Here is a 25,607-nt window from a genome sequence, read left to right as displayed (position 1 = left end):
GAAGTAGTCGATCGCGACGACCAGGTACTTTCTTTTCCTGGTGCTGCGGTGAAGTTGCCTAAGATGTCTAGTCCCCACATGGCAAAAGGTATGGGGTTGAGGATTGATGTCGGCTTGGTGGCGGGTAGATGGGGTCTTGGGCGAACAACGACATTGCTCGCACTTCTTGGCATATTGGATGGCCTCCTCTTGCATTCGTGGCCGTATAGTTCTGGCGGAGGATTTTGTAGGCTAGGGCTCGTCCCCCATGTGGCTTCCACATATCCCCTCATGGACTTCGGCTAAGGCGTACTCGCCCCCTTGGGTCCTAGGCACCGGAGTAGTGGTGCTGTTGCCCCCGCTTGTCAAGATGCCGTCTAGAACGGTGTACTGCGCTCTCATCCCGATCTTCCTTGCTTCGGCCTTGTCTTACGGTAAGACATCGTTCCGGAGGTAGTTGAGTAGAGGGTCCATCCAGCTAGGTCCCTCCGTGATCTCGTTAACCTGCTTTTCCTTATACGTTGGCTCGTGCGGGATCTCCACATAGACTGCGCTAGCCAAATTTCGGAGTTCCTCATTGGCTAGCCTGGATAGGGCATCGGCGCGCGTTCTCCTCCTGGGAACTCGAACCATCTCAAACTTCTCGAAACCCTCGATCAATGCTTGAGTGCGTGCTAGGTATGATGCCATCCTCTCATCTTTTGCCTCATACTCCCCATTCACCGATTCACCACAGAGCAGGAGTCGCTCCGGGTGGATAGGTGTGTGACTTGGATGGCTTTGGCCACCCGAGTCCATAGTAATGCCTCGTACTCTCGCTTCATTATTGGATGCTTGGAAGGTGAACCGGAGAGCATATTGGATCTGAAATCCCTGGGGGTTAATATGAGCCCGGCGCCGCTTCCCCGCATTGCTCGACCCGTCCACGAACATGTCCCACGATCCGTGATCCTTCTCTTCGGGCTCCCTGTTTGTGACTCAATCTCGGTCGGGTACACTGCAAATGAAATCTGCAAGAGCCTTGCCTTTGATGGCTGTCCTTGGTTGGAACCTGATGTCATGCTCACTTAACTCCACCGCCCATGCTATCAATCGTTCGGAGACGCCTGGCTTGTGCAATATCTTCTTCAAGGGTAGGTCTGCTGAGGACGTGATGGTATGGGCTTGGAAGTATGGTCGTAGCTTCTGGCTGCCATTACCTATGCATAGGCTACCTTCTCGATCCTAGTGTACTGGTCTCGCATCGATCGGGACATGGCCGACGTAGTAGATCGGCCTCTGGACTTTGTCTTCTTCCTTTAGCGATCTTACCGACCGCGACTGAGGGTGGCGGCCGAGTAGAGCTGTAACTCTTCGTTAGGTTCCGGCGCCCAAGCAAGGGTGGGCTCTCTAGGTACTCCTTCAATTCTCCGAACGCCTTTTGGCACTCTTTCGTCCATGTGAAGTCCTTAGGGCTTCGAGGTTCTTCAAAGTTTTGAAGAATGGTAAGCACTTATCACCCGATCGTGACACGAACCTGGAAAGGGCGGCAACCCTTCCATTCAACCTCCGCACTTCCCGACCGTTCGAGGAGGTGCCATCTCTTGGATGGCCTTGATCTTGGATGGGTTGGCTTCTATTCCACGGGCCGAGACCATGAACCCCGGAATTTTCCGACGTTACACCAAGGCGCACTTTGCGGGGTTTAGCTTCATCCGGTTCCTCCTCGATCGTGAATGCTTCCTCTAGGTCGGTCGGTGTTGGTTGGTGTGGACGCTTTTCACGAGCATGTCATCCACATATACCTCCATGTTACGCCCGATCTGCTCCTCGAACATCTTGTTGACCATTCTCTCGATAGGTGGCCCCTGCGTTCTTTAACCCGAACGGCATGACGTTGTAGCAATAGTTCTCTTTGTCCATCCGAAATGCGAGTGTAAGACTCATCATCCTCATACATGAGGATCTGGTTGTATCCGGAGTAGGCGTCCATGAAACTTAGCATCTCATGGCGGCGGTGGCGTCGATCGATGGGTCGATCCGGGCGGTGGGTACTCATCTTTTGGGCATGCCTTGTTCGGTCGGTGTAGTCGACACACATCCTCCACTTCCCACTTGGCTTTGGTACCATGACCACGTTGGCGAGCCAGGTTGGGAACTTCTCCTTCTCGATGAACCCTGATCGCTTAACTTCGACCTCCTCCTTGATTGCTTTGCTTGCCGGTCGAGGGCGAGTTACGCCGTCGTTGAACGGGCTTCCTGGTAGGGTCGACATGTAGTCGGTGTTCCGCTATGGAACGTGGTATTCTGGCATGTCGGAGGTCGACCATGCGAAGACATCCATGTTCGCTTGGAGGAGGTGTCCAAGCCCTTCTTTACGCTCCTCGTTTAGCATGAGCCGACCTGAACGACCTTGGAGGGGTCGTCTGGTGAGGGCCATGGGATGAGGTCTTCCACCGGCTTTCCCCTTCTCTCTGTCGTTCATCTCTCAGTCACGATCATGCTCTCTAGGCGAGTGCCATTCCACGGGTGTTGCCATTATTCTTTTTTATGAAGGTGGCGTAGCACTCCTTGCTTTCTTCGATCTCCTCGGACTTCGCCTACCCGTTCTCGGTGGGGAACTTCATCTTCGGTGAAGTGGTGATATGACTCCTCTAAGGGCTGTCAGTGATGGTCGCCCTAAGAGGCCGTTGAAGGACACCACGGACTTGACTACCATGAAATTTACCATGATGGTTACTTGTTGAGGGTGTACCCGAAGGTGACGGGTAGCTCTATGGTACCTCGATGGAGGCGGTGGCACCGAGAATCCATGGGGATAAGTGGGCTCGGTTTGAGCTGGTCGTCCCGAACCCGGCGTCGATAGGCGTCCAAGGAGAGTACGTCAACGACGCCCTGTGTCTATCGGTACCACGTGTATGTGTCGATTGGCTACCTCCACACGTACTAACAGGGGCATCTTCATGTGGGAAGTTTAGTCCTTCCAGGTCTTCATCCGAGAAGGAGATCACCGCCTCGGTCCTGGCTATCTTCTTGGGCTTCTCTGCCACTCCCACGAACCTGGCATGAGCTTTAGCGTTTACGGTGGACTCTTGCCCTGGTCCTCCAAGTATGGTGAGGATAGGAGGTCCCTGGTGCCACTAGGTTCGTGGCATCTCTCCGCTCTTACAGGCGGTCTCTCTCTCGTCTGTTCTTCTTTCTTCTCGTCTCGGCTCCACTCTGTCTCCGTCGCGACCTCTATCTCCTTGGCCTCGAGCGGTTGTCACGTCTCCCTTCACATACTTGTTCAAGCTTCCTGCTTTTACCGGTTGTTCTATCTCTCTCTTCAATTGATAGCACTCCTGTATGCATCGTGCCCATTCTCTTTGTGGAAGAGACAATATTTGTTAGGGTTTCGCTTCTCTGGCGCTGCTAGCATGGGTCGTGGCCAATGGAGTAGGTCACGGTCCGAGATCTGCATGAGTATCCGGGACTGGTGGTGTTCGATGGTGTGAACTCGGGGTGCTTGCCCTCTCGCTTCTCTGCGGCGGTCTGTCCTCCTAGATGGGCGGTGAGTCTTCTCTTGTCGGAGCTCTGTCCTAGACCTCTTATTCTCGTTGCGGTCATCGGTGCGACCTCTTGTTGTCTGTGGCTTGGCCTCGATTATTTTTGTTCTAGCTTGTAGTACCTCGGCCATATTTGCAAACTCGTTGCACCGCTCAGGAGCACTTTCATAGTCTGGTCTCATGACGTGCCAGTCCTTGATCAAGTCCGAGTCCCTAATACCTCCTGCTAGGGCTGCATGTCGTGTCTCGGTCATCCAAGTCTCGAACCTCCGGGGGACTCCTTGGTGAACTGGTAAGGTATTCCCGAGAGATTCCCCAGGGTTACGTACCACGTTTAGTAGATTGACGGTGGTCTTCTTACGCTTGAGCGCTTTGGAAGCGGGTGATGAACTGCTCGCATAGCTCGCGAACGAGCCTATAGATCTCGGTCGTAGCACGGAGAACCATGATGTGGCTGTTCCCTTGAGGGACGCGGGGAATGCCCGACAGGATACCACGTCCGACCCCCATACGCGTCATCATGCCATTAAAGTAGTTGATGTGGTCATTAGGGTCGGTGGTACTCTTGTAGAGTTCAAAGGTGGGTAGTCGAAACACGGAAGGTAGTGTGGTGACATGATCTCTGCCGAGAAGGGGTGTTGTCCGGGTATGGAATGTGTCTCGCCTTTGGTCCGCTTCTTCAACCCTTCCACTTCTCATCCAGGTCGCGAGTCTTTGATCGAGCTCCTCGTCCGTGTGCCCCCCACGCCTGGCCGGACGTTCGCTGCGACCCGTTCACGCTCTCTCTGGATGTCCCCTCCCGCCTTGAGTGTTGGCGGGATGGTGAATGGTCACGCCGTGATGAACCCTGTCGTGAAGGTGAGGGGCTTTCTTCTCTGTAGGTCCGGCTTTGTCGTGGTATGTGACCTTCTTCCGGTCGTCCGTCGAACACGAGACCTCGGACCGATCTCTGCGGGCTAGACACCCTCGCCTGGTGTTGGCGTCCTCCCACGTTCGACCGTGGTGAGAGGTCTCTTGTTCTCCTGGGATCTGGAAGGCTCCCCCACGCTGCGAGTGGGGTTGCCTATCGCGCAAGTCTCTCGATCTCGCGCCCTGGGAGATGATCTCTAGGGTTTGGCTCTTGTGGAGGTATGGACTCCATCCTTGCCTGAAGTCCTCCGACGGTGAGATGTCGCACGCGCGTCGGTATTCTCGAAAGAGTCATTGTTCATCGAGGATCACGTTGCGGTCGTTGATCGACCCACGGGGGGAGCATTGGGGTCGTGTCACCTCCACCACCACATCGTTGGCCTCGTCATTGTTGGGCTCGACGATCACGAGCGGCTGGTCATTAAGGGGATCTCCTCCTCCGGAGGGACATGGTCCTGGGTCGTTGGCTCGCGGCGAGAGCACTGCGGGGGTGGTGATCCATTCCTTGCTCCGTTGTTGGTGGTGGTAGTCTTCCTTCGTGCCATTGAATGAGTATGGAGCGAGCTAGTAGCGTAATGGCTAGCGTCGTTCCCACAGAGGCGGCGCCAATCTATTGCGTCAAGAAATCGTCCGAGCGGTCTGCGAGTGCCGTCACCCGCAAGTGGACCAAAGGGGTCAACAGAGAGAACCGGTGTGGTCCGCCTAGGGCTCTCCGATGCCAAAGTTAGATCTCCTGGCGCAAATAGATGAATAGTGATTATTCAAGATGAGTTTAGATGTCCCCTATAGGGTTGTGTACCTTTGCCTTTTATAGTAGCATATGGCGGTGTGGAGAGTCCCCGTTTGATTGGCGATTGTGCCGTTGAGTGGATAGAGGCCCTGGGTAGCGGGCTCTATCTCGATTAATCTCCCGCGGGAGGAGTGTCTGGTGGCATCGGGATCCTTGGTGGATAGATATCCGCGTGTGGTGATAACGCCCTTGGTGCTTGAATCCGTGCGGATGACGTGACCTCTAAGGGTCTAAAGTCCTGGTAGTGACATGAGTCTTAGCGATACGATCGGGGTCGTAGATGGGTGACCCCCACCTCAGGTGCCCATGAGGCCTCGCTTGGGTGAGGCCGCGCCCTGGTGAGGCCGTGAGGAGGCCGCTGGGTGAGGCGCGCCCGGTGAGGAGGCGCGCTGGTGAGGCTGAGGAGGCCGCGCTGGGTGAGGCCGCGCCTCGGTGAGGAGGCCGCGCTGGGTGAGGCCGCGCCTAGGTGAGGCCGTGAGGAGGCCGCGCCGGGTGAGGCCGCTCTCGGGTGAGGCCGTGAGGAGGCCGCGCCCTGGTGAGGAGGCCGCGCCTAGGTGAGGCCGTGAGGAGGCCGCGCTCGGGTGAGGCCGCGCCGGGTGAGGCCGTGAGGAGGCCGCTCTCGGGTGAGGCCGCGCCCGGATGTGTGGCCGCGCCGAGTAGTGGCCGCCTCCGAATGGTGTGGGACTCCGGTTCGTTCCCCTTGGCTATGGGGCGGGTGGTCTATGACACGTGGCGGTCGTTGATTGGCCCTGTGAATATTGGATGTATCAGTAGTCTAATTGATATTGAAGGCTGGTCTCACAACAATTTTTTTTTTGGGGGTGGACATCATGGAGATAGACAAGACATTGGGCTCCCTCACCTTAAGAGCCAGTCTTTAATTTGAGGGTGGGTTCTCTTTATTTGTATTAACATCCAACAATTATTAAAACTTAGGCAAGCTGATAGGACTATTTTAATAGGCAATGACCTCAAATTTCGGCCTTCCATTTTTTCGCTTTTGACCAAACAAGTTCTTCAAGATAGAAAGATTAGCCAATTAACCTCCATATATAGTTGCTTCCAAAGAGAGGAACCTTTTAATTCGGTACATGGCAAGTTGTGGAGGGACCAGGATCCTCTACAGTACTGGCGGAGCGGCGGTGCACATCCGACAGCACAACAGATGCCAGGTGGCACACATGGCCTCTGCTGTGCCGTTAGATGTGCACCACCGCCCCGCCGGTATTGAGAGGATTTTAATACATTGTAGAGAATATAAAAGATGTAGCCTCTAATGAGATAACGCTTCACCTCGCTCCCTACCTCCTAATTTCAATTATGCTCAACTAAAGCAACTACACAACTACTTAAGAGTAGATATTTATATTTTATTAACAATAATTAAACCCCAAGGATGTAGCTCAGTTGTTATGGGAGTGTGCTTAAATCGACATGCGTTCTTAGTTCGACTCCCCTTACCCCCTTGGGGCCAGCCCCACGGCTTCTATGGTTCTCATAGAATCCAGTGCTGTCCTAGTGCGCATGTGCAGAAACGTATTTGCATGAGAGTAGAGATTGTTCCATTACTAATTCTGTATAAGTTGGACCAACCACTAGAACCAATGATACAAGTGGACTAAGCCCAAGCGTGGGTTGTGGGTTTTGGGTTTTAAGCTTGGAGATGAATGATTAAATCAAAGAATCAATTCACCTTCAGCCAATAAATACTAAGACATAGGATTTCACTGAATAAACCTCAGCTGTTTTTAGTATGCACTCTCAGAATAGATTCTGGGTCTAGAATGCATTCTGAAATCTATTTCGCAACGGTATATCAAACACAACCCAAATGTATCTTACCTTACAACCTCATGGATGGCTAGGTTACAGGTAAGCCCATTCGTAAACCCAAATCACATACTCGTTCTGGGATCATTAAAACATAAGAGTCTAATAGATCAAAACATTAGATCCACAATTGGGCCCAGATGGGTGCAGTTTTATTGTCTTTGTTCAATCAAGTCTTTATTTGAGTAGGCTTCTTTAGAATCCTTGCCCACTGTTTTAAAATTCGGAATGGAATCAGCCGAGTCATCTAGAATAGGGGCCGATGCTGATTAAACCTGGTTCTGTGCATACTAAGTCCGACCAAGTCAAGACAATTCCAACTGAGTACAATTTTGGGGTTATTGGACTCAAATCCGAATTAGAATTCATGGATACCGATTCAGATTTTTTTACTTTTTTTTTTTTTTTTTTTTGGCTTAATAACAATTCAGAGCTTTAAAACCTTGTCCTTGCTAGCTTTTAGATACTTCAACTGATGGTGTCAATTGGTTCGATTCAAGATTCAAATGTAAAAGTCAAAATAAAAAACCGAAACTAAAATTCTATAAGTGTCTTGTTCTGGGATTATTTTTTATTTTGTGTGTTCTAACACTTAAACGTTTTAACAAGTGTTTGGTATAATTTAAGGATCCTATTTCTATTTACAAAGAATCAAAATAATAGAAAATCCATAATAGAATTGAGGCCTTATTATGTATTTTGGTCAAAAAAATACTCATTCTTTTCGGTACTTTAATGATGATGTGCTTATAAAGTCCCAATGTCGAGGGGCAAAAAAGTCATTTCCTCTTTCAATTAGAAAGGCAACCCTCAACTCCCCCTCCACAGCTCCTCTTCTACTTCTTCCCCGACCAAGAAATTTAGGGGAAAAACACAGCAGCGACTCGCGGCTAACCATCCGGGCCCGAAACCCTCCGGCCAACGCTCGTGAGGCTGCAACGACCAAAACGCTGGCCTCAAATGCGGGAAAGACACAGCGGTGACTCACGGCTGGTTCCCATCTCAATTACTTGGTAGCTTGGGTTTTAGCCCTTTGTTTGCTTCTCTAACACCGGTGGTTTGACAGACAAGTTGCAGAGATGGCTACGCTTCACTTCACGAACCCTAATCGGTTATTTTCATCTTCTTCAGTTTTTGTTGGGTTCCGTCAGATGATGGTCTCCATATCGCTGCTGCTCCGAGTGTTGGTCGAAGAAGCTAAACGGAGTAGAAGCAACTGTGGTATCTTCTGTTCTTCTTATTCCTTGCTGATGAAGGAGATGAAGATAATGATGATAGATCTGTGGTAGTAGCATCTTGCAATTTTCTCTTGTGACTATGTTGGATCCATCTCGCATCGGCTTCACCTCCACTACCAACTCTAATTTTTAATCGTTTCACGTCCGAAAGCTTTACAGGTTTCACAATAAATTCCTCTGCTCCTTCCTCCAAACATCTGTCGATTCGAGGCAATACGTTTTCCGAAGACATAATCACCACTGGAATCTCTCTGAAAGTCGAAGATTCCTGTTTGGAAAATATATGTCAAAATAAACTCAAAAATGAAAATCTCAGAGATCAGAAATGTTTGGAAATTTTGAGAGAAAAATCGAACCTTGATTTTCTTAAGCAACTCATATCCGTTCATTCCAGGCATACTGTAATCCGTTATTACCATATTGACCTTCAAATCCTGAAAAACAAGTCACCGAAGACGTAAGAAAATCTGTAAATCAATCAAAATTTGAACTTTTAAAAAAAAATCAATGAATCTTCTCTTACTTACATTGAATCCCTCAAAGTTCTTCTTCTCCCCATCCAATCCAAGAAATTGAAGAGCTCTGGTTCCACTATCCTGAAGAAATTTCACCACATTGGTTCAGAGAACAACAAATGAAGAATATGTTGAAGAAAAAAAATGAGAGACAGAGAGAGAAAGGAGTACTCTAATTAAATAACAAAAATTGGGAATCTACCTTTACAAGATGAGATCTTGAGCAAACGTTCGATAACTTTTCGATCGACGAGACTATCGTCAACGGCAAGGACATGTAGTTCTTGAGAATCTAGTCACGCAGGATCAAAGAATTCATTCCTCAACGGTACAGAAACCTGTGGAAGAACATCGCTGCTCGTCATTGCACCGAAAATACTTTCTGAATAATCCGATTCGTGGTCTGATTTTCTTTTTCTTTTTGCGAGTGGAAGCAGAAGAGGATGCAGAACAGAGAGAGAGTACATAAAAGACAAAGGACGAAGGACAATGGGTTTCCTGTTGACTTGATGGCCGACCATCGAAATTGATGAGACAACCCGACCCGACCATGTTGTAGTTGTAGGCCCTCAAATTTCCTTGCCTTTTGGGTTATTAATCAAATTAATCAGTCAATTAGGATCTAATTATCTAAATGACCCTTCGTAACTAGCTACAGTCGTTAATTCGTATTTGGCTTTTGAGAATCAGAAGAGAGGTAGAAGAGAAACAATAAGTATACCAATGGTTTAAAAAATGGGAATTTGATTCATCAAATTATTGGATTTGGATATAAACCAACTGTGATTGATCCGCTTGATTCTCTGTTGAGAATGTTTAGGATAGCCGGTGGCTCACAAATCTCCGATGGAAGTACATTATTGGGAAGAATATTTTTTATAATTGTTTATAGTTTATAAGGGAGGTAGTTTTCAGTGTGGGAATGTGACATCCGCCAATACTCCCATGTGTATGTTTTGGGCAGTGCACCACACTTAAGAATCCAATCATAAAAATATGGTCAGTGACGTCTTTTTATTTTCTAAAGTGTTGGGTGAATGGTTGGATTCTTAAGTGTGGTGCACTAGGCACGAATCGCATTTGAAAGGATAAATTTCCCCATGTGTCTCTCTCTCTCTCTCTCTCTCTCCTCCTCAAAACAAGGCGATAGAGATTTTTTTCATTTGGAGAGGAGAGATGGACTAGTGAGACTACTGACTTAGGCCACATTCCTGGACAAAATTCTTTTTTCCAAAACTAAAATAAATCAAAACCGAATTAAACCAAAACCAAGCCTTCCTTTATCAATCCAGCTTTGGTTTGGCCTAGTTCAGCCTAAGACAGGATCAGCTGGATCTAAATTGGACCGAACAGACTGTTTGACACACATAGTCAAAGTATTCAAGTTCCAAATAATTTCATTTTACTTGGATATATTCCAAAACTTAAAAGCCCTCTACCCCCATCCCATTTATCTATCGGACTCAATTTTCCTTCACCAGTGGTGAAAAGAGAATTTTTTTCACTCATCGTTTTTGGCGATTGAATATGACTCGTGGAGCAGTGTCAAAGGCATTTCGAACCTTTAGTCAATAGGGAAAGTAATTATAAGATCATAGAGCTAGGTGGACTGTGGTCATTCACTATCGGTGAAAAAAAAAATCTCCTATCTAGTATTATTGATGAACCACAACATATATTTCAAATTATTGGTCCTTATTGTGGGAGAGGATGAGGTATGGCCTTTGTGAAACCAACCCATTAGCCGCATTACGTTTTATAATAAATCGAATGATCAAACTACATGACCTAGGACTATTCCATGCAAAGTTTAGAAAAATTAAGAAACAAAATCAGCCTCCATCAATTTTAATTCAAATCGGATCAAAATATCAATCAATCCAAATCAGAACAATAAAAATTGGAATTAGGAAGAAGCAGCAAAGAATTTCATGTGTTTTTTTAGAAATTTTCATTCAAAAGACTTGTAGATCTTACTTTAAGAGATAATTTTCATTTAATTTTTGCTATTCTATTAGCTAAAAGAAGGAAAATTGACAAAAATAAATATCAAAGAGAATCAATAACCGATTTTTTTATTCAAATTGGCCGATTTCGATCCGACTTTTGGAACCAAGAGTCCAGGTTTATGGTTTGAGAACTATGCATGTGACTGCAATACATAAGTACAAACATTTGGGCATTTGTGAAATATTAAGTTTTTGTTTTTGATTTTTGGTAGAAGTGAAATATTGAGTTAGGGAGAAAGTTTTCTGTGCCGCAGCGCAAGCTGGGCCCGGGCACATGGGTCTACCACTCAGGGGGGCAGGATGATTATTGCGCTCACCTCCATGTGCCTAGGCGCAACCTGCGTTATGGCACAGAGAACAGCGCCCCATTAAGTTAATATATTTTTAGAAGGAGAAGACTTGATGCCAGCTCTGTTGGTGAGTGTATTTGAAACACCACATCTTCTCTTGAATTCGCATGATTTATGAGGATTAGATTATATATCCACTACAATCACTACCCATGTTAGCAAATCATCTCACTTTTCATTTTTTAAATGGATTTGAACTTTCAAAGCCCCCACTACCACCTCATAGGAGGACTTTGAAGAGTGTTTCTTTTTCAGTTGAATGTAGTTCGTCACAAATACTTGCATCCATACGTGAGAATAAAAAATTAAAATTCTCATTCCATTTGAAGGGCAGAACACATGTTGAATGTGATCATGTAACACAAGAATTGGCATCTGTTATGATCTCATATTAGTCATGAAAGAAGGATTAGCCAATTAACCTCCATAGTTGCTTCGAAAGAAAGAAACCTATTAATCTGTACATGGCAAGTTGTAGAGAATGTAAAAGATGTAGCCTCGAAAGGGGATAACCCTTCATCTTGCTCCCTACCCCCTAATTTCAATTATGTTTAACTAAAGTAACTACACAACTACTAAATAGTAGAGATTCACATTTTATTAATAATAATTAAACCACAAGGGTGTAGCTCAGTTGTTAAGGGAGTGTGCTCAAATTGACATGTTTTTTAAGTTTGACTCCCCTTATCCTTTTGAGGCCAACTCCATGGTATGGTTCGAGTTTGGTTAGGGGAGGAGTTTTTATGGAAACAAAATTAAATGTGATTGACTTTGCAATGTACGTTCACCTGTTGGTACGTATAAATAATCCATGCATGTTTCTATGGTTCTCATAGAGTCCGGTGCACATGTGTAGGAATGTATGTGCATGAGTGTATGGCAAACCTGAATCAAAATTGATGGATACCGGTTTATTAAAACGAACCAAATCGAGAATAGGAATACATTTTAGGAATACAAATTTCAAAATAAAAAATCCAAACTAAAAGTCTAAATTGACTTGAAAGAGATTCCGGCGACGACGGAAATGGTGTTGACGTCGTAGACAAAGAGGTCGGCAAGCATGAAGGAGATGATGATAATGATGATAGATGTGTGATAGTGGCATCTTGCAACTTTCTCCTTTTACTATGTTGGATCCATCTCCCATCTGCTGCACCTCCACCATCAAATCTATCTTTTAATCGTTTCACGTCCGAAAGTTTTACAGGTTTCACAATAAATTCCTCTGCTCCCTCCTCCAAACACTTGTCGATTCGAGACAAGACGTTTTCCGATGACATAATCACCACTGGAATTTCTCTGTAAGTCGAAGATTCCTGTTTGGAAAATATATGTCAAAATAAAATCAGAAACGAAATGAAATTTTTGCATCTCGTTCTCTTGTGGAAATCTCAGAGATCAGAAATGTTAGGAAATCTTGAGAGAAAAATAGAACCTTGATTTTCTTCAGCAACTCAAATCCGTTCATTCCAGGCATACTGTAATCCGTTATTATCATATTGACCTTCAAACCCTGAAAAACAAGTCACCGAATACGTAAGAAAATTTGTAAATCAATCAAAATTGGAAATCAACATTAAGTTCAGTGAAACTTCTCTTACATTGAATCCCTCAGAGTTCTTCTTCTCCCCATCCAATCCAAGAAATTGAAGAGCTCTCGTTCCACTATCTACTGTCGTCACTGAAGAAATTCCACCACATTGGTTCAGAGAACAACAAATGAAGATGATGACGAAGAAAAATGAGGGAGAGAGAGAGAGAAGGAGTCTAATTAAGTAACAAGATTTGGGAATCGACCTTTACAAGAGGAGATCTTGAGCAATCGTTCGATAACTTTTCGATTGATGAGGCAATCGTCAACAGCAAGAACATGTAATTCTTGAGAATCCGGAGACAAAGGATCAAAGAACTCATTCATCTCTGATACAGAAACCTGTGGAAGCACATAACTGATTGCCATTGCACCAAAAGTCCTTTCTGAAACACAGTTTAAAGACCTGATTCGTGGTTTGGTCTTCTTTTTCCTTTTTTGCGAGTGGAAGCAGAGGAGGATGAACAACAACAACAGAGAGAGTAAATAAAAGACAGAGACGAAGAAAACTCTGTTCCTTAGCCTTCTTTTTATACGATGTGATGTCAGAAATCGGGAAATCCAATTCCCTGTTGACTTGGTGGTCGGCCAAACATTCCCTACACTCTAATTTCCTTGCGTTTTGATTATTAATCAAATTAATCGGTTAATTAGGAACTAAATGACCCTTTTTTAGTAGAAGTAATTCAATTATCTAAGTGACCCTTCATAACTAGCTACAGTCGTTATTTGGCTTTTGGGAATCAGAAGGGTTGGAAGTTAGGGAGAAGAGAAACAATAAGTATACCAATGGTTTAAAAAATAGGAATTAGTTGATTTACTAATTTGATGAATCTCCATGTGAAAATAAAAATATATTATCGAAAAAAAGATCTTATCCAACCACCCATTCAATGGTAGGGAAGATTTGGACACACGGTGCTGACCAATGTTGGGATGCCTGTCCACATTCGGAGAGAAATTGGACGCTCAAGAAGTTGGAGAGGGGGTAGAGACGGAATCAAATTGATAATTCAATAAAAAATAAATAAGGGGCACCCCACCCTTTTCCATCCATTGGGATCTTTGTTTCAAAAAGATCTCATTTTACAGTCCAAGTATATGAATCCCTAATAGATAATATGAGTTGCTATCCTTGTAAACTTTAAAAATAATAAATAATAGTTCATGACTCATAGGATCTGTGGTCCATCACCAGGTTCAGGTCATGGAAGATTGGTTGAGTGACTTCAATACATAAAAAAAACGATTTAAACCCAAAAACAATTTTTTTTTTGTAATTGTTTATAGTTTATAAGGGAAGTAGTTTTCTGTTCGAGAATATGACATCTGCCAATATTCCCATGTGTGGATTCTCATCCTCTCAAGTGCAGTACATTGCCTAGCTAGTGCACCACACTTAAGAATCCAACCGTATAAATATGGACCGTGGCATCTTTTTATCCTCTCAAGTGTTGGGTGGACGGTTGGATTCTTAAGCGTGGTGTACTAGGTAGTGCACCGCACTTGAGAGGATAAGTTTCCCCCATGTGTCTATCTCTCTCCTCCTCAAAACAAGGGGATAGAGATGTCTTTTCATTTGGGGAGGAGATAGATAGACTCATGGGAGGATTGGCGTAGGCCACATTTCTAGACAAAGTTATTTTTCCCAAAACAAAAAATAAATCAAAACCAAACTACACTGAAACCAAGCCTCTCTTTATCGGGACAGCTTTGGTTTGGCCTAGTCCAGTCGGATCTAAATTGGACCAAATAGACTGTTTGAGACCCATAGTCAAAGCATTCAAGTTCCAAACAATTTCATTTTACTTGGATGTATTCCAAAATTGAAAAACCTCTCTACCCAGCCCATATATCTGTCTGGCTCAATTTTCCTTCACTAATGGTGAAAAGAGAATTTCTTCACTCATCATTTTTTATTTGAATATAACTTGTGGAGCAGTGTCCAAAGCATTTCAGACCTTAGTCACTAGGGGAAGTAATTATAAGATCACAGTGGTAGGTAGACTATATATTGGTGAACCACAACATATATTTCCAAAGTGTTGATCCTTATTGTGGGAGAGGATGAGGTATGGCCTTTGTGAAACCTGACCATTCGCCGTGTTGTCATCCTTAATTATGTTTTATAAAAAATCGAATGATCGAACTACATGAATTATAGCCGATTTTTTACTTTAAATCGGCCGATTTGAATCCGATTTTTGGAACTAAGAGTCCAGGTTTATGGTGTGAGAATTATGCATGTGACTGCAATACGTAAGTACAAACATTTGGGAATTAGTGAAATATTAAGTTAATATTTATTTAGATGGAGGAGAGCTGATGCCAGCTCTGTTGGTGAGTGTAATTGAACCACCACATCTTCTCTTGAATTCGCATGATATCTGGAGATTAGATGATGTATGCACTTACGAGAGCACTACCCATGTTAGCAAATCACTTCATTCTTCATTTTTTTTAAATATATTTGAACTTTGAAAGCCCCCACTGCCACCTCATAGGAGATGGGAGTGGGACCCAAGGGGGATGGGAAATGGATGTAGAGTGATTGAAAGGAACGGTCGACTAGTTCATAGATCAACAGTCACATACTTGGAATATCGACAGAGTATTTTCATTGGTGGCCCCCTGATACAGTTGCAAAAATAATTTCCATTCCACTTTCAATCTTTCACACTGAGGACCGCATTGTATGGCTAGGTATTTTATCGGGCAACTTCTCTGTCGCTTCTGCCTATAATCTTGCTATCATTCCAGCCTCGTCCCAAAGTGACAAAATGTGGTTAAGGATCTGGCATCTTCCCACAGCTCCAAAGATCCAATTTCTCATCTGGAAAACCCTTCATCAAAAACTTCCCCTCCTAGATCTTCTTAATTTGAGGGGACTTAACCACAATCCATACTGCTATATCTGTCATCATCACATGCAATCTACCTCTCATCTCTTTTTCTTGTGCGATCAAGTGGATCTAATTTGGAGGCAAGTGGGTTTATCCAATTTCTTCACAAATCAAGATATAAGATCTAGTATTCTATCTGCTCTGAACATCTATCTCACTCACAATAGAGATGATTGCCTCAAAGCTTCACTTTTCTGCAGTATATTATGGAATATTTGGACAGCCTATTGGGATTTAATTTTCAGAAACATTCCGTTTAACTCTGCAACAATCACTTTGAGGGCTATCGCTACAGCAAGAGAATATGCTTTGAGCATCGGACCACCACGTCGAGCACCAGCCAGACTCGTGAGATGGATCCCTCCCGTTAGTCCCTTCGTGAAGTTCAATATTGATGGAGCCAGCGGTGGTAATCCAGGTCGAGCAGGCTTGGGTGGCGTGTGCAGATCTCCTATTGCAACGTTTTTATGTGGCTTCACAATTGGAATTGAGTGGAATTATGTGCTCGTAGCTGAAGCCCTAGCAATTTGGGAAGCTCTTCGAATGTCTCTCACTTTGGGCATCTCTCATCTCATAGTGGAAAGCGATAATCTTCTTGTGATTAACATCCTCCAGGATCCTAATCGGGATGTCCCCTGGAGAGTTTCTGCTATTCTTTCAGACTGCAGAGCTTTAGCTTTGAATTTTGTTCAAATTATCTTCATTCACACTCTCCGCGAAGCTAATTCGGTGGCAAATCATTTAGCATCCATTGGGGCCTCCTCTCAAGCCACCTCTGTTTGGTTTCACCCCCCCCCTCCGGATTGTATCCTTCTTAAGTTGGTCACTGACTCTTCTAGAACTTTGTTCCTCCGCTAATAAATGTTTTTATAAAAAAAAAAGAGTGATTAAAAGGAGGATTTGAAGAGTTTTTATTTTAAGTTTAATGTAGTTCGTCACAAATGCTTACATCCATATGAGAGAATCATAATCATTTTCGCAATTAAGTTAAAAAACACTCTTCAAATCCTCCATCCGTTCTCATTCTGCATAAAGAGTTGATATTCACATTTTATTAACAATAATTAAACCCCAAGGATGTAGCTCAGTTGTTATGGGAGTATGCTAAAATTGACATGCGTTCTCAGTTCGACTCCCCTTACTCCCTTGGGGCCAGCTCCACGGCTTCTATGGTTCTCATAGAATCATCCGGTGCTGTCCTAGTGCGCATATGCGTGTATGTACATGAGAGTAGAGAATGTCCGATTACTAATCTGTATAAGCTAGACCAACCACTAGAACCAGTGATACAAGTGGACTAAGCCCAAGCGTGGGTTTTGGGTTTTAAGCTTGGAGATGAATGATTAAATCAAAGAATCAATTCATCTTCAGCCAATAAATACTATGACTTAGGACTTCAATGAACAAACCTCAGCTGTTTTTGGTATGCACTGTCAGAATAGACTCTGGGTCTAGAATGCATTCTGAAATCCGAAACGGGATACCAAACACAACCCTAATGTATCTTAGCTCTTACAACCTCATAGATGGCTAGGTTACAGTTAAGCCCAATTCACATACTCGTTCTGGGATCATTAAAACATGCGAGTCTATCATATCAACACATTAGATCCACAATTGGGCCAAGATGGGTGCAGTTTTATTGTCTTTGTTCAATCAAGTCTTTATTTGAGTAGGTTTCTTTAGAATATGGGCCGATTCTGATTAAACCTGGTTCTGTGCATACTAAGTCCGACCAAGTCAAGGCAATTCCAACCGAGTCCGACGTATTCCTAGCCTATTTTGGAGTTATTTGACTCAAATCCGAATCAGAATTGATGGATACCGATTCAGTGTTTTAAAACCTTGTCCTTGCTAGTTTTTAGATAGTTCAAATAATGGTATCGATTGTTTCGATTCAAGATACAAATGTAGAAATCAAAATTAAAAAAATCATTTTTTATTATGATTTTTTTAACACATAAACGGTTTTACAAATGTATGTTTGGTACAATTTATGGATGTTATTTCTATTTACAAAACATCAAAATAATAGAAATACGAATTGGGCTTATTATGGATTTTGATAAAAAAATAATCATTTTTTCTGTACTTTAATGATGATGTGTCCCAAAGTTGATGGTAAAGGAATCATTTCCTCCTTTATTTAGAAAGGCAAGCCTCAACACCCCTCCTCTTTTCTTCTTCTTCCCGATCAAGAAATTTAGGGAAAATACACAGCAGCGACTCGCGGCTAACCATCCAGCCTCGAAACCCTCCGGCGAACGCTAGCCAGGCCCCAACGACCAAAACGCTGGTCTCAAATGCCGGAAAGACACAGCGGCGACTCACGGCTAACCATCATCGCTGGTTCCCATCTCAATTACTTGGTAGCTTGGGTTTTAGCCCTTTGTCTGCTTCTCTATCACCTGTGGTTTTACAGACAAGTTGCAGAGATGGCTACGCTTCACTTCACGAATCCTAATCATTTATTTTCATCTCCTTAAAGTTTTTGTTGTGTTCCGTCAGATGATGCTCTCCCGTGATGGTCTCCATATCGCTGCTGCTCCGAGTGTTCGTCGAAGAAGCTAACGGAGTAGAAGCAACTGTGGTATATTCTGTTGTTCTTATTCCTTGCTGATGAAGGAGAAGAAGATAATGATGATAGATCTGTGGTAGTGGCATCTTGCAACTTTCTCCTTTTACTATGTTGGATCCATCTCCCATCGGCTTCACCTCCACCACCAACTCTATCTTTTAATCGTTTCACGTCAGAAAGCTTTACAGGTTTCACAATAAATTCCTCTGCTCCTTCCTCCAAACACCTGTCGATTCGAGGTAAGACGTTTTCCGACGACATAATCACCACTGGAATTTCTCTGAAAGTCGAAGATTCCTATTTGGAAAATATGTCGAAATAAAATCAGAAACGAAATGAAATTTTTGCATCTCAGAGATCAGAAATGTGAGGAAATCTTGAGAGAAAAATCGAACCTTGATTTTCTTCAGTAACTCATATCCGTTCATTCCAGGCATACTGTAATCCGTTATTATCATATTGACCTTCAAACCCTGAAAAACAAGTCACAGAAGACGTAAGAAAATTTGTAAATCAATCAAAATTGAACATTATGTTCAGTGAAACTTCTCTTACATTGAATCCCTCAGAGTTCTTCTTCTCCCCATCCAATCCAAGAAATTGAAGAGCTCTCGTTCCACTATCTACAGTCGTCACTGAAGAAATTCCACCACATTGGTTCAGAGAACAACAAATGAAGATGTTGAAGAAGAAAAATGAGAGTGAGAGAGAGACAGGAGGAGTAGTCTAATTAAGTAACCAGAATTGGGAATCGACCTTTACAAGAGGAGATCTTGAGCAACCGTTCGATAACTTTTCGATCGACAAGGCTATCGTCAACGGCAAGAACATGTAATTCTTGAGAATCCGGTGATGAAGGATCAGAGAACTCATTCATCTCCGGTACAGAAACCTGTGGAAGCACATCGCTGCTCGCCATTGCACCAAAAGTCCTTTCTGAAACACAGTTTAAAGACCTGATTCGTGGTTTGGTCTTCTTTTTACTTTTTGTGAGTGGAAGCAGAGGAGGATGAACAACAACAACAGAGAGAGTAAATAAAAGACAAAGACGAAGAAAACTCTGTTGCTTAGCCTTCTTTTTATACGATGTGATGTCAGAAATCGGGAAATCCAATTCCCTGTTGACTTGGTGGTCGGCCAAACATTCCCTGCACTCTAATTTCCTTGCGTTTTGGTTATTAATCAAATTAATCATTTAATTAAGTTCTAATTATCTAAATGACCCTTCGTAACTAGCTACAGTCGTTATTTGGCTTTTGGGAATCAGAATGGGTGTAAGATGGTTTAAAAAATCGGAATTTGACCCGTCAAATTCCAACTGTCATTGACCCGGCGACTCAAAACCACTATTTGAAGATGATACGACATTATACGAAAAAAGATCTTATCCAACCACCCATTGGGATCTCTGTTTCAAAAAGATCTCATTTTACAGCCCAAGTATATGAATCCCTAATAAATAAATTGAGTTGTTATCCTTCCAATCTAAAAAAATAATGATTCCTTGGAAAAAACCAATGGGGTAGAGAAATAATTTGTTTTTTTTTTTATTTATAATTATTTATACTTTAAAAATAGAAACCAATCATGATATCAAAATCGTTATATATGTACAATAAAAAACCAAAGAAAAATAGTTTTCTGTCTAAGAGTGTAGCCTAGGGTAATACATGCCACTCTCCCATGTGTCTATCTCTCTTCTCCTCCAAACGATGGGGTAGAGATGTCTTTTCATTTGAGGAGGAGAGAGATACACTCATGGGAATGCTGGCATAGGTCACATTCCCAGATAAAGTTCTTTTTTCCAAAACGAAAATAAATCAAAACCTAACTAGATTGAATCCAAGCCTTCCTTTATTGGGCTAGCTTTGGTTTGGTCTAGTCCAGCCTAAGACCGGTTCAATTGGATCTAAATTGGACCAAACATACTGTTTGACATCCACAGTCAAAGCACTCAAGTTCCAAACAACTTCATTTCACTTGGATGTATTCCAAAATTGAAAAGCCTCTACCCATCGCATTTATCTATTTGACTCAATTTTCCTTCACCAGTGGTGAAATTTCTTCACTCATCATTTTTTTGTGATTGGATATGACTTGTGAAGTAGTGTCTAAAGGTATTTCGGACTTTAGTCTATAGGAGAAGTACTTATAAGATAACACTTTGACATATATTTCAAAGTGTTGGTCCTGGTTGTAGGAGAGGATGAGGTATGGCCTTTGTGAAACACAGAAACCCGCCCATTGGCCGCGTCATCCTCCCTAATTACGTTTTAAAATAAATCGAATGATCGAACTACAAGACTTAGGGCTAGTCCAAGCAAAGTTTTTTTTTTTTTCCCGATAGAAAAGCAAAGTTTAAAATCCCAGAAACAATATCGACCTCCATCGATTTTAATTCAAATTGGATTGAAATACCAACCGGTCCAACATCAACTAGAATAGTAAAAAATTGGAATTAGGAAGAAGCAAAGAATTCCACGAGCTTTTTTAGAATTTTTCATGCAAAAGACTTGTAGATCTTACGTTAAGAGATAAGTTTTATTTAATTATTGACAAAAATAAATATCAAAGAGAAATCATAGCCCATTGAAATCGTACGATTTCAATCCGATTTCTGAAACCAAGAGTCTGGGAATTGTGAAATATTAAGTTAATTTTTATTTAGATGTAGGAGACCTGATGCCAGCTCTGTTGGTGAGTCTTCACTTTTTAAATGGATTTGATCTTTGAAAGCCCCCACCCCCACCTTATAAGGAGGTGGGAGGTTCGGTTCGATTTTTCCGGCTTCGGTTTGAGTTTCAGGGAAACTGAAACCAAAACAATATGTACTTTTTGGTTTTTGGCTCGGGTTCGGTTTGTCATATCGGTTTCGATTTTGTTGAATTTAGTTTGAAACTCAGGTATAGGCTGGTTTTAGCTAGGGATTAGATAGAGTTTTTAGGGTTTGGGGGTTAGTTTTAGTATTTGGTTCAGGTTTAGTTCTATCGGGCGGGCCATTTGGCTGCCCGTTGGGTTAGCCCAAACTGAGCCACAACCAAAACCTAACCGATAAGGTTTTGGTTCGGTTTGGATCGGGCTCAAGCAGGTCGGACCATGTTAGTTTTAGCAATTCGATTTAGGTTTTGACATCCTTACCCTTGCCACCGAAAGGACGACTTGGTACCCAAATGGAGCTACTAGGAAATAATTACTTTTTTCGCAAGCATACTTCCGGAGTAAATATCGTAGATGTCGATTAAAAAACGTAGTGTTCTGATTGATATAGAAGGCTGGTCCCACAACACTTTTTTTTTTACTTCTTGGGGATGGACAAGGCATTGGGCTCCCTCACCTTATGAGCCGTCTTTTGAGGGTGAGTTCTCTTGATTGGTATTAGCATTCAACAAAGATTAAAACTTAAGGCAAGCTACCAACAACTGCCTAGTGCATTTGGTGAGCCGTGGTGTGCTTCATGCCCATGCTCACCAAGAAGTTTCGAGTTCGAGTCTCTTTGCTGATACCTTCCCCCCTCCCTAATTTCCCAACTCCCCCCACCCCCCCCTTAAAAAAATAAATTATATATTCCAAAATAAAAACTTAAGGTAAGCTAATTGGACTGCCTTAACAGGCAATGACCTCAAATCACGGTCTTCGACTTTTTGTCTTGACTAAACGAGTTCTTCAGGAAAGAAGGATTAGCCAATTAACCTCGATAGTTGGTTCGGAAGAGAGGAGCCTTTTAATTCGGTACATGGCAAGTTGTAGAGAGAATGTAAAAGATAAGTAGCCTCTACAGGGGATAAACCTTCACCTTTCTCCCTACCTCCTAATTCCGATTATACTTAACTAAAGTAATTATACAACTAATTAAACCCCAAAGGTGTAGCTCAGTTGGCAAGTGAGTGTGCTTAAATTGACATGCGTTTTGAGTTCACGGCTTCAATGGTTCTCATAGAATCTGGTGCTGTCCCGGTGCGTATGTGCCTGCCTGGGGAACCAATCAGGCCGATGGTCCGGGCACCCTCGTTAGCAAAATAAAGAGTAGATTGCCCCATTGCTAATTCTGTAAAAGCTGAATCAACCACTAGAACCTGACTAGGTTTGGGCTGGACCAAAGCAAGCCCAGCCATAACTGGTTGGGGTGGTTGGGGCTCATGTCATTGTGACCCCAAATCAGATACTCGTTCTGGGATCATTAAAACATACAAATCTAACATATCGAAACATTAGATCCTCAATTGGGCTAAAATGGGTTCAACTTTATTGTCTCTGTTCAATCAAAGTCTTTATTTGAGTAGGTTTCTTTAGAATCCTTGCCCATTGTTTTAAAACTCGGATTGGAATCAGCTGAGTTCAACCAGAATTTGGGTCGATTCTGATTAAACCTGGTTCTATGTATACTAAGTCCGACCAAGTCAAGGCAATTCCAACTGAGTCCTACGTGTATTCCTATCCTATTGGGGGTTTATTTGACTCAAAACCGAATCGGAATTAAAGGATTCCGATACCATAACGATTCGATCAGAGTTTTGAAACTTTGTCTTGGCCAGCTTAGATGGTTCAACTAATGGTGTTAATTGGTTAGATTTAAGATACAAATGTTGAAATCAAAACGAACCAAATCGAGAATAGGAATACATTTTTCAAGATAAAATATCGAAACTAAGAATCTAAGTTGTCTTGAAAGAGATTCCGGTGAGTGAGAACAAACATCAAATAAAACACAAACAAAACCGAAAAACAGAGAAAGATGACACGGAGATTTAATGTGGTTCACACACCAGTATGGTGTGCTACATCCACGGGCGAAGGAGAAGATGTTTCACTATGTAAATTTGAGAAAGTTACAATGTAGATCTCTCAAGAACACCCAAAAAAGGCTTTGCTTCTTTATCCCAGAAATCCTAAATCGAAACCCCTAAATCTCACTCACTTTACAATAAAGTGGGTAACGAAAATAAATACTCCTCCATCGGATCGGGTCAAACCCTTTGCAACCATCACAGATCTCATAAAAAATTCCATTCGAGTCATCACCAAAAATATTAGAGCGGGTGAATTTTCAAAACAAGTACAAAAATTCGAGACATACATAACAAATCTCCATTTTAGCTTGTATTCTCCTCCAACAGGCAAAAACATAACTGGAATCTTCATCTTCTTAATAGCCCTTTCAAGGGCTCAACTCAAATGCGGCCAACTCCAATCAAATTCCAGCAATGCTCACACATAAAGACTTTGTCAACATATGAGCTGGATTGTCTTCAGTACCAATTTTCAACACTTTAATATTGCCTTGAACAACTATCTGTCTAACAAAGTGATACCGAACATCAATGTGTTTCATCTTCTCATGATACATCTGATTTCTAGTCAAATGAATAACACTTTGGCTATCATGATGGACAATAGTCATCATGATGCATGTTGAACTCTCCCAACAAACCTCTAAACCAAATAGCTTCTTTAACTGCCATAGTTAGTATCATATATTCCGTTTTTAGTAGTAGATAATTCAATTGTAACCTGTAAAGTAGCTTTCCGACTAATCGCACATCCTCCAATAATAGATACATAACTTGTGAGTGATCTCTTCTTGTCAAGATCACCTGCATAATCTGAATCAACATAACCATAACCAGACAAACTGTCACCATTCCTCCCAAACTCCAACCAAAAACCAGAGATAATGGTGTTGCCGTCGTAGACAAGGAGGTCAGTGACGATGACGATGATGATGAAGGATATGATGATAATGATGATAGATGTGTGGTAGTGGCATCTTGCAACTTTCTCCTTTTACTGTGTTGGATCCATCTCCCATCGGCTTCACCTCCACCACCAAATCTATCTTTTAATCGTTTCACGTCCGAAAGCTTTACAGGTTTTACAATAAATTCCTCTGCTCCTTCCTCCAAACACTTGTCGATTCGAGGCAAGACGTTTTCCGATGACATAATCACCACTGGAATTTCTCTGTAAGTCGAAGATTCCTGTTTGGAAAATATGTCAAAATAAAATCAGAAACCAAATGAAATTTTGGCATCTCTTTCTCTTGTGGAAATCTCAGAGATCAGAAATGTTAGGAAATCTTGAGAAAAAAATCGAACCTTGATTTTCTTGAGCAACTCATATCCGTTCATTCCAGGCATACTGTAATCCGTTATTATCATATTAACTTTCAAACCCTGAAAAACAAGTCATCGAAAATGTAAAAAATCTATAAATCAATAAAAATTGGAACTTAAAAAAAAATAAAAAATTATGTTAAGTGAGAGTTCTCTTACATTGAATCCATCAGAGTTCTTCTCCCCATCCAATCCAAGAAATTGAAGAGCTCTCGTTCCACTATCTACTACCGTCACTGAAGAAATTCCACCACATTGGTTCAGAGAACAACAACTGAAGAATCTGTTGAAGAAAAAAATTGAGAGATAGAGAGAGAAAGGAGTCTAATTAAATAACAAGAATTGGGAACTTACCTTTACAAGAGGAGATCTTGAGCAAACGTTCGATAACTTTTCGATCGACGAGGCTATTGTCAACGGCAAGGACATGTAGTTCTTGAGAATCCGATGAGGAAGGATCAAAGAACTCATTCATCTCCGGTACAGAAACCTGTGGAAGCACATCGCTGCTCACCATTGCACCAAAAGTCCTTTCTGAAACAAAGCTTAATGACCTGATTCGTAGTCTGATTTTCTTTTTCTTTTTCGTGAGTGGAAGCAGAGGAGGATGAAGAACAGAGAGCGTAAAAAAAAGACAAAGGACGAAGGAAGCTCTCTTCCTTGGCCTTCTTTTTATACAATGTGATATCTCCCTCTCCTAAATCCGGAAATCTATTTTTTTAAACAATGAGAGATTTTGAAATCCCTTTTTATCAAAAAAAAAAAAAAAAAAAAAGAGATTCTGAATATCTCCCTCTCTGAAATCGGGAAATCTATTTTTATAAACAATGAGAGATTCTGAAATCCCTTTTTATCAAAAAAAAAAAAAAAGCGATTCTGAAATCCCCTTCTGCAGGACCTATTTCCTTGCCTTTTGGTTATTAATTAAATTAATCAGCTAATTAGGATCTAAATGACCCTTCGTAACTAGCTACAGTCGTTATTTGGCTTTTGGGAATCAGAAGAGGTGGAGGTTGGGAGAAGAGAAACAATAAGTATACCAATGTTTTTTTTTAAACGGAATAAATAAGATTCCACCATTGGGATCTCTGTTTAAAAAAAGCTCTCATTTTACAGCTCAAGTATATGAATCCCTAATAAATAAAATGACTTGTTCCCCTTCCAACCCTTAAAAATAATAAAAAATAGTTCATGACTTGTAGGATTTGTGGCCCATCAACAGGTTCTGGTCTATTCACAAAAAAAAAAAACAGGTTCAGGTCATGGAAGATTGATTCA

At 42.5% G+C, this 25,607-nt stretch overlaps 3 protein-coding genes across 3 annotated transcripts; all 3 read right to left on the bottom strand.

Moving 5' to 3' along the window:
• Nucleotides 1-8,229: 8,229 nt before the first annotated feature.
• LOC122672011 (two-component response regulator ARR5-like) lies at nt 8,230-24,879 on the bottom strand. The gene is made up of 4 exons (XM_043869520.1): nt 24,684-24,879; nt 24,489-24,565; nt 24,312-24,389; nt 8,230-8,538 (listed from the first exon to the last, which is right to left on the bottom strand). The coding sequence occupies exons 1-4, from the start codon at nt 24,844-24,846 to the stop codon at nt 8,230-8,232; spliced, it is 627 nt and encodes a 208-aa protein (XP_043725455.1). The 5' UTR covers nt 24,847-24,879.
• LOC122671061 (two-component response regulator ARR5-like) lies at nt 8,646-13,107 on the bottom strand. The gene is made up of 6 exons (XM_043868153.1): nt 12,945-13,107; nt 12,749-12,828; nt 12,583-12,660; nt 12,128-12,463; nt 8,794-8,866; nt 8,646-8,704 (listed from the first exon to the last, which is right to left on the bottom strand). The coding sequence occupies exons 1-6, from the start codon at nt 13,105-13,107 to the stop codon at nt 8,646-8,648; spliced, it is 789 nt and encodes a 262-aa protein (XP_043724088.1).
• Nucleotides 18,068-19,180, bottom strand: LOC122672791 (two-component response regulator ARR5-like). The gene is made up of 5 exons (XM_043870286.1): nt 18,976-19,180; nt 18,766-18,854; nt 18,615-18,692; nt 18,263-18,516; nt 18,068-18,228 (listed from the first exon to the last, which is right to left on the bottom strand). The coding sequence occupies exons 1-5, from the start codon at nt 19,136-19,138 to the stop codon at nt 18,102-18,104; spliced, it is 711 nt and encodes a 236-aa protein (XP_043726221.1). The 5' UTR covers nt 19,139-19,180; the 3' UTR covers nt 18,068-18,101.
• Nucleotides 24,880-25,607: the final 728 nt, after the last annotated feature.

Source organism: Telopea speciosissima, chromosome 8 (genome assembly GCF_018873765.1).
Source record: "Telopea speciosissima isolate NSW1024214 ecotype Mountain lineage chromosome 8, Tspe_v1, whole genome shotgun sequence".
Classification (NCBI taxonomy): domain Eukaryota; kingdom Viridiplantae; phylum Streptophyta; class Magnoliopsida; order Proteales; family Proteaceae; genus Telopea; species Telopea speciosissima.
This window is presented reverse-complemented; position numbering and strand designations above follow the sequence as displayed.

Bases quoted from the DNA above. Each gene is read 5' to 3' on its own strand.
- LOC122672791 (XM_043870286.1), bottom strand. From the start codon at position 19,138: ATGGCGAGCAGCGATGTGCTTCCACAGGTTTCTGTACCGGAGATGAAT. The intron at 18,855-18,975 runs GTCGATTCCCAA...GAATTTCTTCAG, and splicing joins CAAGATCTCCTCTTGTAAAG to TGACGACTGTAGATAGTGGA. The intron at 18,229-18,262 runs ATCAGCAAGGAA...AGAATATACCAC, and splicing joins TCATTATCTTCTTCTCCTTC to AGTTGCTTCTACTCCGTTAG.
- LOC122671061 (XM_043868153.1), bottom strand. From the start codon at position 13,107: ATGGCAATCAGTTATGTGCTTCCACAGGTTTCTGTATCAGAGATGAAT. The intron at 12,464-12,582 runs GTTCTATTTTTC...TTTTCCAAACAG, and splicing joins AGTTGCTGAAGAAAATCAAG to GAATCTTCGACTTACAGAGA. The intron at 8,705-8,793 runs GTAAGAGAAGAT...CTTGTTTTTCAG, and splicing joins CTTTGAGGGATTCAATGTAA to GATTTGAAGGTCAATATGGT.
- LOC122672011 (XM_043869520.1), bottom strand. From the start codon at position 24,846: ATGGTGAGCAGCGATGTGCTTCCACAGGTTTCTGTACCGGAGATGAAT. The intron at 24,390-24,488 runs GTAAGAGAACTC...CTTGTTTTTCAG, and splicing joins AGAACTCTGATGGATTCAAT to GGTTTGAAAGTTAATATGAT. The intron at 8,539-24,311 runs GTTCGATTTTTT...TTTTCCAAACAG, and splicing joins AGTTGCTCAAGAAAATCAAG to GAATCTTCGACTTTCAGAGA.